Here is a 9,976-nt window from a genome sequence, read left to right as displayed (position 1 = left end):
GTTTCTTCTCATTTGTCAAAACATTAATCTAATGCCTAGATTTTCGAAGCTGTCTCAGTGCTAAGATAGTCCGAAATTGATGTTAATGTATGGCAGTTACGACTATCGTAGCTCTAAGAGAGCTTCAAAAATCTTGGCCCAGGGTCCCGATCCACAAAGCGTTCGTAAAGTTACGACCTGTCGAAACTCTATGGTTTATCATAGGCTTACGAAGCTCTACGAGCGTTTTGTAGATCGGGACCTAGTTCCTTTACCCTACACTCCTATAATTACGATTGATTGGAAGCGATCTTACCTTTTGAAGAAGGCAAAATTTCAAGGATCCTGTCCATTGTGTCTGACAAAGTGGAGAAGTTTTCAACTTGAAACACAGTCTCATTGGACGAGGCAATAGATCGAAGCTCCGTTTCAAACCGTCTTTTATAGGGCGAGCTTGGGAAGTTGAGTAACGGATTTACACCCACGGAAAAAATGGTAATTCCTGAGTTCCTCGCTTCAGCAGCAGCAGCCTCTGTATTAATAGGATAGTTTGACAGTCCATCTGTCATGACAATCATCACCCTTGAAGTATCACCAGGCTCCTTGGACAAGAACACGCTAGCTCGCTGAATACCTAAGTGAGTGAAAGTTCCTGAACTTGGTTGTGATACCTTATTTATTTCCGTGGAAAGTGCCGTGATGTTTGAAGACACAGGGATTGTAGTTGAGACATTATTGCTGTAGATCACAACACCTGTTCTAACCGCACTGCCGATAGACTGATTGGTTAAAACAAAGTGATTAAGGGCGTCCTTAATTTTTCGGAAGTTGCTGTCGCTGATACTCTCTGAACCATCCACGACAAAATACACTGTGAATCCTCGGGCAGATACTGGAGACGCTGGAAGTAAAATCACACCAATACATTCACGTATGCACAATACAATGTCAAGCCTTTAACTAGATAAGTTAAGTCTTAATATGAGCATGGAAGTGTTTGAGTGACGACAGGATGTGAGACATGATCTAGTTGGTCGTGCAGGTGCACTACTGCCACTACTGTCACGCGCTCGAGACACGTGTGCAACACCTTGCACACTTTTGTGAGTCTTGTCATTGAAAGGTATGTGTGAATTCCCTTTGTGAGTCTTGTCATTGAAAGGTATGTGTGAATTCCCTTTGTGAGTCTTGTCATTGAAAGGTATGTGTGAATTCCCTTTGTGAGTCTTGTCATTGAAAGGTATGTGTGAATTGCCTTTGTGAGTCTTGTCATTGAAAGGTATGTGTGAATTGCCTTTGTGAGTCTTGTCATTGAAAGGAATGTGTGAATTCCCTTTGTGAGTCTTGTCATTGAAAGGTTTGTGTGAATTCCCTTTGTGAGTCTTGTCATTGAAAGGTCTGTGTGAATTGCCTTTGTGAGTCTTGTCATTGAAAGGTATGTGTGAATTGCCTTTGTGAGTCTTGTCATTGAAAGGTTTGTGTGAATTGCCTTTGTGAGTCTTGTCATTGAAAGGTTTGTGTGAATTGCCTTTGTGAGTCTTGTCATTGAAAGGTTTGTGTGAATTCCCTTTGTGAGTCTTGTCATTGAAAGGTATGTGTGAATTGCCTTTGTGAGTCTTGTCATTGAAAGGTATGTGTGAATTGCCTTTGTGAGTCTTGTCATTGAAAGGTATGTGTGAATTGCCTTTGTGAGTCTTGTCATTGAAAGGAATGTGTGAATTGCCTTTGTGAGTCTTGTCATTGAAAGGTTTGTGTGAATTCCCTTTGTGTGTCTTGTCATTGAAAAGTATGTGTGAATTGCCTTTGTGAGTCTTGTCATTGAAAGGTATGTGTGAATTGCCTTTGTGAGTCTTGTCATTGAAAGGTTTGTGTGAATTGCCTTTGTGAGTCTTGTCATTGAAAGGTTTGTGTGAATTGCCTTTGTGAGTCTTGTCATTGAAAGGTTTGTGTGAATTCCCTTTGTGAGTCTTGTCATTGAAAGGTATGTGTGAATTGCCTTTGTGAGTCTTGTCATTGAAAGGTTTGTGTGAATTGCCTTTGAGAGTCTTGTCATTGAAAGGTATGTGTGAATTGCCTTTGTGAGTCTTGTCATTGAAAGGTTTGTGTGAATTCCCTTGTGAGTCTTGTCATTGAAAGGTATGTGAATTGCCTTTGTGAGTCTTGTCATTGAAAGGTTTGTGTGAATTCCCTTTGTGAGTCTTGTCATTGAAAGGTTTGTGTGAATTGCCTTTGTGAGTCTTGTCATTGAAAGGTTTGTGTGAATTGCCTTTGTGAGTCTTGTCATTGAAAAGTATGTGTGAATTGCCTTTGTGAGTCTTGTCATTGAAAAGTATGTGTGAATTGCCTTTGTGAGTCTTGTCATTGAAAAGGTATGTGTGAATTGCCTTTGTGAGTCTTTTTTACCCATTAGTATTTTCATTCTGATTATTTTGATAACATATCAAAACATTATGTGGATTAACTTCATCTGTTAGTGGTAAAGTGCATCATATTTTATACACACACTCTCTTAGTGCGACCCAGTGTATTTTGTCTGTCTCGCTTCGACACACAGAATAAAGTGGAATGATTCTGTTGCATGAATACAAACAAAATACAAATATGAAAATACAAACCGACTAAACTTACATAATATCAATAGTACCAGACAACTGCCTTGTTCGAGGAATGTTCAAAATTGTGACATAACTAAGCGGTATAACCTCTATTGTAGAAACTATGGGCCTTGGCAGCTGGCTACGTTTATAGCATGTGTGTAGCGAGGCAGACAGACAGATTTATTGACTGACAGTGTTTTTTTTATTCTTATTCATTTTGCATATTCCTCGTACATATAAAATAAACTCCTTTTCATTTATTTTCTAGAGGAAACCGTCTACAACAATGCCGAAGACGTATAATCATCAAATGACACCTAAATGAAGACGATTCACACGATGGACTACAGTTAACCATCATCGGAGATTGGCCTGTCATACCGATCTCGTACATATACATTGACCAGAAAGAAATCACAGAAATTTCTAAATGAAAACAGATATTTAATTTTGTTTACATGACAGACCATTATAAGATTACATTTGTAATATATGACGGTGTCATACTACATTACATTACATTGTTATATTAATGCCGTCTGGGTTCTAATCATATAAAAACAAAAGTCACACAATGGCTCTGAAACTTTACTTCATGCTTGTAATCATGTTTATGTTGACAGTGATTTTGGTGTTAATTCTTCATCAAGGTAGTCTAAATCCAGAAAAATATATTTTCAATCATTCTGAAATGCATAATTGGACTCGGAAACTCAAAGTTTCATCTGGATATCTTAACACAACTGGACCACGCTGCAACAATAAGACGCTTCCTGATGAAGTCGCCAGGAACGTGTTTTCAAGATGGCGAACAACCGCGCCACATGACAACACTCTAACAGTGTCACTCCGTGGTCGCCTAGGAAACAATATGTTTGAATATGCCTCATTGCTCGGAATTGCTGTCAGTACAGGAAAACAGCCTCTTATTCCAAAATCAAACCAACTCAGTAGACTCTTTAACATATCTTTCATCGGGGACATCCGCAATCAGACTTGGACTCTGGTTTTTGAGAGACAATATGGCGCTTATGAACGCAGGCTCCTTACACTGCCCGGTGGAAATGTCAAAGTCTGGGGGTTTCTTCAATCATGGAAGTATTTCAACTCCATCAGAGCCTCAATAAGAAAACAGTTCGTCTTCAGAAAAAAATATATCGACCTCAGTGCGCAGTGTTTTCACAATTACACAAATACGCATAAAAACCGAACTAAAATCGGGATTCACGTTCGACGCAAATACATGAGATCTGGGAGTAAGATAGGCTATCTGGCTGCGCCCTTGTCGTATATTAAAAAGGCTATTGCTCATATGAAGACAAAGTTACACAACCCACTGTTTCTTATAGCTACTGATGACAAAACTTGGTGCAGAAAATATGTTGTTTCCACGGATATAATACTCATGGAAAATTCAGATGCCCTTGTAGACTTTGCGACCTTGACCTTGTGTGACCACATGATAATGACTGCGGGGACATTTGGATGGTGGGCTGCCTGGCTTGCAGACGGGTACACCGTATATTACAGAGATTTTCCCAGACCAGGATCAGAGTTAGCTAGAGGCCTCATAAAGCAAGACTACTTTCTGCCCCACTGGGTTCCTCTTGGTGCTTGATCAGACTCATTTGCTGCCACTCGAATTGCCTGACTGGTTTTGTTGTTTGTGTGGGTGTTGTTTTACGCCGCACTCTATAGTTGTTGTGTCTGCAGCTTGTTTGTGTCGTGGTGCTCAACCCGAAAAACGTGAAAACGAATAACACGGGAAATATGTCTCCATATTTCACCTAAACACATCAAGTGTATGTGATCATTTATATTTTGTTAGTAGGTGTTGCTTCTACTTCCGTGACCCGTGAATGTCCAGGTTAGAATTGATCTTCAGTAACCCACGCTTGTCGTAAGATGCGACTAACGGGATCGGCTGGTTAGACTCGCTGACTGGGTTGACACATATCATCGTATCCCAACTGCGTAGATCGATGTTCATGCTGTTGGTCACTGGATTGTCTGGTCCGGACTCGATTATTTACAGACCGCCGCCATATAGCTGGACTATTGGTGAGTGCGGCGTTAAACTAAACTCACTCACTCACTCCTACTTCCGTGTTATATTTTCACTGGAACTCAATTAGATATTGCAACCAATAATGATTTTTTGTGATGGCAACATTAGATGATCACTTTAGAAAAGATGAAACTATATATAAAGGAGAGGTCACAGCCTGTGTACATGAAACGTTAGCACATATAGACCTCACGTGTCAGAATATATTCTGGAAACTCTATAAATACATATATCTCCTACAAATATCATTAATATTGTGTCTTTTGTACAGATCCGAGCATAATAACAATCATCTCTGGAATCGCATTGTCAACAGTATTTACAACACCATGGACATAACATGTGTAATTTAGTATAATTTTGTCGGAGATATTAATGATAATTTTGACGACGAGGAAGCTTCATATTAGTGATGTCGAAAAGGAAAAGTACTTAATTTGATGTATCAACCTACTTGTATTGGGACTTATTTCAAGCATACATAAATTGACAGGGGCTACTTATAAAACACACCCTGGGTACACGTTTATGTGAATAAGGTGGTTGAACTATGTGCTTAAATATCGAGGATGCTATGAGTCATATGGAAACAAGATCCCGAATCCTGTTACCGCCAATAGTAGTTCCCAAATACCTGGAGTGGCATGCTGTCAATTATATAGCAAGGTTACACAAGCTACATGTTTTTGTAACCCGTGAACATCTGTCTTCAGTAACCCATGATTGTCGTAAGAGGCGACTAACGGTATCGGGTGGTCAGGATGACACTTGGATGACACATGTCATCATATCCCAGTTGTGTAGAATTATGCTCATGATGTTGCTCACTGGATTGTCTGGTGCAGACGCGATAATTTACAGACAGCCGTTATAAAGCTGGGATAGTGCTGAGGGCGGCGTTAAACAACAGCCAAACTTAAACCTGACAGCCGGTGGTGTCTGTCAAATAGCTACCGAGCAAACAATACCTGTTGCCTTAACTGTAGTATGTAGTGTGTAGTGTGTGTAGTCTGTAGTCTGTAGTATGTGTAGTGTGTAGTGTGTAGAGTAAATATCCTAGTTCCTCACCTGTAGTGTATATGTATCAAGTACAAAATATACAAATTGTAAAATGTTCTGAAAAAGCAATCTATTTTAACATATCTTGTCTTATGTTCCTGTTTGGAATCAATTCATAACATCTTAAACAATAATACAATTGTCAGTGAAAAGGTTTACATTTTCACAAGTCCATGATTTACTCATAGTCACCACTGAGTCATAGGTCGAAAGTAGTTCCTATGCAAAGTAGCCAAGTCTTAAGGAGGTCAGGTCTGCTGTCTTGTCCTTGGTTTTCATTGGCTGAAGATGTGCAGCATCTTGATTGGATGTTGAATTTAGTTGCATATGGAACGTGTGAAGTTTGTTCATTTGCTGTCCTTCATGGATGGAGGATTGTGACTTTGGTGAATTACAGGTTAGTTACACTTGGTTTAATATAAAAGGAATAAACTACGAAAATATGTTTAATTGTTGAAAGGTTAATTCAGTATTTATTGTAGCTGAATTTATGCATTTGGTGGAGGTATATTTTGACCTATGGTTAGAAGTTGTTGGTGTCAATAATTTCACTTACAATTGATTCAGATTAATGTTTGAGTCCAAACAGATTGTACGTTTACTTTACTGGTGAGAATTAGCATTCCCACGCTAATTAAGACATACATATTTTAGGTCCTTGGTTGGTGTTTTGTTGGTGCCTCACAACATGTGGCCAGTTTGAAACAAGTTGCCCCATACATGGTAAGAAACGTTGATGTTTCATAGTTTTGAAGATGCCATATGTGTTCCATAATTGCACTTCTAAGGATCTCAATATGTAACTGAACCATTAATTTTGCGATGTCAATTTGTTTTTGATTTCTTTTTATATGTTCAGTGGTAGTACTGCAATTGTTAATTATCTGAACAATGTGCAATGAAATGAACGTGATGGAATAGATATTTTGATGGAGAATTATATCTTCATATACATTGTTTCAGACTTGTATTAATACAAACTACAGTAACAAACCGGAACTAGAGCCTCAACGGAGTTGTGTTGTTGAGTCAGCGCCATCCCCGTTACATATAGTGTGTAGAATAAATACCCTTTTTCCCTTACCTGTAGTTCGTGATGTCGTCAATGAGGTAGCCCCCGAACACAAGTACGCCACAGCAAATACCAGCACGAGCACCGTCATTGTGTCAAGTGAATCTGAATACAGAATAGCATGTTTCTCTCTCTAGACAATGACAGTATTGTATTGGTTTCAGGGTATCAGGGGATGAAACATCCACTTACGTATAACGTTGTTAAATCATGCTCCCAATACACATATATTGTTCTCCGAAGGTTGTACAGAGTAAACATGCACCGCCAGACGCGGACTGACACACTTTACAGACACAAGAATCTCCTTCGCCTGAACACTAACCATTGATCTCCTTGTATACCTGACCAAGTGTTGCTCTCAATGATCTCTATTGGGTAGCTAGGGTGGGGATTCAAAGGAAAAACGTGTGTGATATTTTAATAAATATAGGACTGATTCACCTGGTCCTGTGTCATTCTTGAAGGCGTACCAGCAAGAAATAACTGCAGAACTTCCGTGTAAGAAGATACGGACTGCAACATGATGTGGTCATTTTGTGCACAAATCATCGTGGTATCTGCTTCTTGAACTTACATTTGCCTCGGTTTATGTACTCCTTTTATCTATATCTACCAGATATAGAGTTAATGGCATGAAAACTCTCATTCTCACATTTTGTTAACGTGATATCACTGAATCTGTATGTATGTTGCAGATATGCATTCAAAATCCACGGAAACCAAACAGGATGTGCAACCACACTTTAGACATGCATTGTATCAGAGGAGTATCATAGCCTAATGTCATGTTGACAAATATACATACAATGTCAACGTGACATTTTGAATACACCCACGTAATGTCCTTTACGCGGCAGCATATAGCCCCATGAAACACTATGTCTTACACACAGTATAGATAATAGAATAACGTCTTGATGTATGGAGCCCAACGTAGCAAATGTGACTTCAAACGCATAATATATTTACCTATACAGATGTATGAAGAGATCCACCATGTCTGACAGAGGGCGGCAGGGACAGCTCACTGGCTCGCAACCGAACGTTGTTGTATTCTGAGCGGGTAATGGACGCGGAGGTAAAACTTCTGTACAGTAGTACAACTGGGCTGGCTGTTCATTGCTATCAAACAGTATATGTGGCTGTACAAAGGCCCAGATGAATTACACCCATGCTGAGTGTTATCCTTCAAGGGACACCTTTTGAATTCTTCTTTCACAGCGTGTGTGTGTGTGTGTGGTGACATGCCTTGCCCTGCCGACATCCTTCCCTTGGATTGTTTTGTACCGTAATGTCATTGATGGTACTGTTTCATATCGTGATATCATTAATGGTACTGTTTCATATCGTGATATCACTAATGGTACTGTTTCATATCGTGATTTTAATGATGGTATTGTTTCATAAGGTGATATCATTGCTTGTATTGTTTCATACCTTGATATCATTGATGGTATTGTTTCATACCTTGATATCATTGATGGTATTGTTTCATATCGTGATATCACTAATGGTACTGTTTCATATCGTGATTTTAATGATGGTATTGTTTCATAAGGTGATATCATTGCTTGTATTGTTTCATACCGTTATATCATTGATTGTATTGTTTAATACCTTGATATCATTGGTGGTATTGTTTCATACCGTGATATCATTGGTGGTATTGTGTCATATCGTGATTTTGTTGATGTTGATGTTTCATACCGTGATATCATTGATGGTATTGTCTTATACCTTAACACCATTGATGGTACTGTTTCATACCTTGACATCATTGATGGTATTGTTTCATACCGTGATATCATTGGTGGTATTGTTTCATATCGTGATATTATTGATGTTGATGTTTCATATCGTGATGGGTGGTGTGGGTAAAGCATTCGCTCGTGACTCCGAAGACCCGGGTTCGATTCCCCACTTAGGTACAATGTGTGAAGCCCATTTCTGGTGTCCCCCGCCTTATTGCTGGAATAATGATAAAAGCGGCGTCACTCACACCATGCTATCATTGATGGTGTCAAGCATGTTTATCCACTTCGCGAACACCTGGTGTCATCTCTGATTTACAGTGATCCATTCATGTAATTCTAACAGCTATCACTTTACACACAAAAAAGGAATTTGTTTCTGGGGATAGAAAAAACTGGGTAGCATTCTGGATCAGTCGGATGAACATAACCTAGTCTAGCGGAATTACCCATCTGAACAAAGATCAAACTTCCTATTACCTTCCAAGTAAGGGAAAGCTTTTGAGTTTTCTTTGATATCCAATGAAACAAACTCGACACTCGAGAGGAATTTAAATTTGTATCGACTGATGTTGAAAAAAAACATGTGAGTGAGATTCAAGCTTTCAAGTTTGTAAACACTGTAACCAGTGTCCTTTGTGCACACAGTACAGCTCATCGACTTCAGAGGCAGAGCGACTAGTGATGCCATCTGGTTTTGACGCCAGAAGACTTCAAAATGATCCGCTAAACATTATAATGCAAGTGCATTGTTGAGATATCCACTTGCAAATATAATACTATAAGAAACAGCTTACTTTGTCTGAAAAAGAACCATAATTGTTCTCGAAGATGACAGTCGAATGACTTAATTGTGATTCCTAGAGATGAAGTAGAAACATCTCAAATGGTACCACATTTTGGTCTGTTCATGGGTGTAATTTCTGAGCAGACTTTCAAGAGTAATTGGCCAAGTCAAGTCTTTTAATGTCTATAGGCCACAGGCCCGTTCACAACATATATACAAATTTTACATTTCACACATGTATACAATCACAAAGTTTGAGTTAACAATAAATAGATACGCTGGATAGTACGTGGTGAATATGTACAAAGATATATATCCTAATGAAATGGCAAGTCTTTTGATTGTCTAAGTTTGTATGGATGGTATAAACATGTACCTAATTTGCTCAGAAGTGTTTCGTTATTAGTATATAATGGGAATTTCAACTCATGATAATCAGGTTTTTGACAATATACAGATGGTAAATATTTTGATATTGGGATAGGCAAGTAAAGCAGAGACGGCAGGCAGCGGAAAGGGCGTGGAGAGACCAGCAGAAGAGGCAAACCAGGCACTTGAAGGGACGAACTGACCAGCCAATCCAGCCATCTGCTGCCGTAGTGTCAACTTCACCTCGTCGCCTTCCCTGGTAGCCTCTGCCGGACTCTGCAACTTGTGTAC

The 9,976-nt window shown here is 39.2% G+C and overlaps 2 protein-coding genes across 2 annotated transcripts; one reads left to right on the top strand and one right to left on the bottom strand.

Annotated features, from left to right (window-relative positions):
- Positions 1–269: 269 nt before the first annotated feature.
- On the bottom strand, positions 270–8,063 carry LOC124254096 (cochlin-like). Its single transcript, XM_046687970.1, has 3 exons — positions 7,748–8,063; positions 6,788–6,880; positions 270–880 (listed from the first exon to the last, which is right to left on the bottom strand). Exons 2-3 carry the CDS (start codon positions 6,864–6,866, stop codon positions 270–272), a joined length of 690 nt encoding a protein of 229 aa, XP_046543926.1. The 5' UTR covers positions 6,867–6,880; positions 7,748–8,063.
- Positions 3,050–4,400, top strand: LOC124254082 (galactoside 2-alpha-L-fucosyltransferase SEC1-like). The gene has a single exon (XM_046687959.1). The coding sequence runs from the start codon at positions 3,151–3,153 to the stop codon at positions 4,192–4,194; it is 1,044 nt and encodes a 347-aa protein (XP_046543915.1). The 5' UTR covers positions 3,050–3,150; the 3' UTR covers positions 4,195–4,400.
- Positions 8,064–9,976: the final 1,913 nt, after the last annotated feature.

This window comes from Haliotis rubra, unplaced genomic scaffold (genome assembly GCF_003918875.1).
Source record: "Haliotis rubra isolate DU_JTF1 unplaced genomic scaffold, ASM391887v1 Scf563, whole genome shotgun sequence".
NCBI lineage: Eukaryota > Metazoa > Mollusca > Gastropoda > Lepetellida > Haliotidae > Haliotis > Haliotis rubra.
Note: the sequence above shows the minus strand (reverse complement) of the source record. Positions and strands in the feature narration are given on the sequence as shown.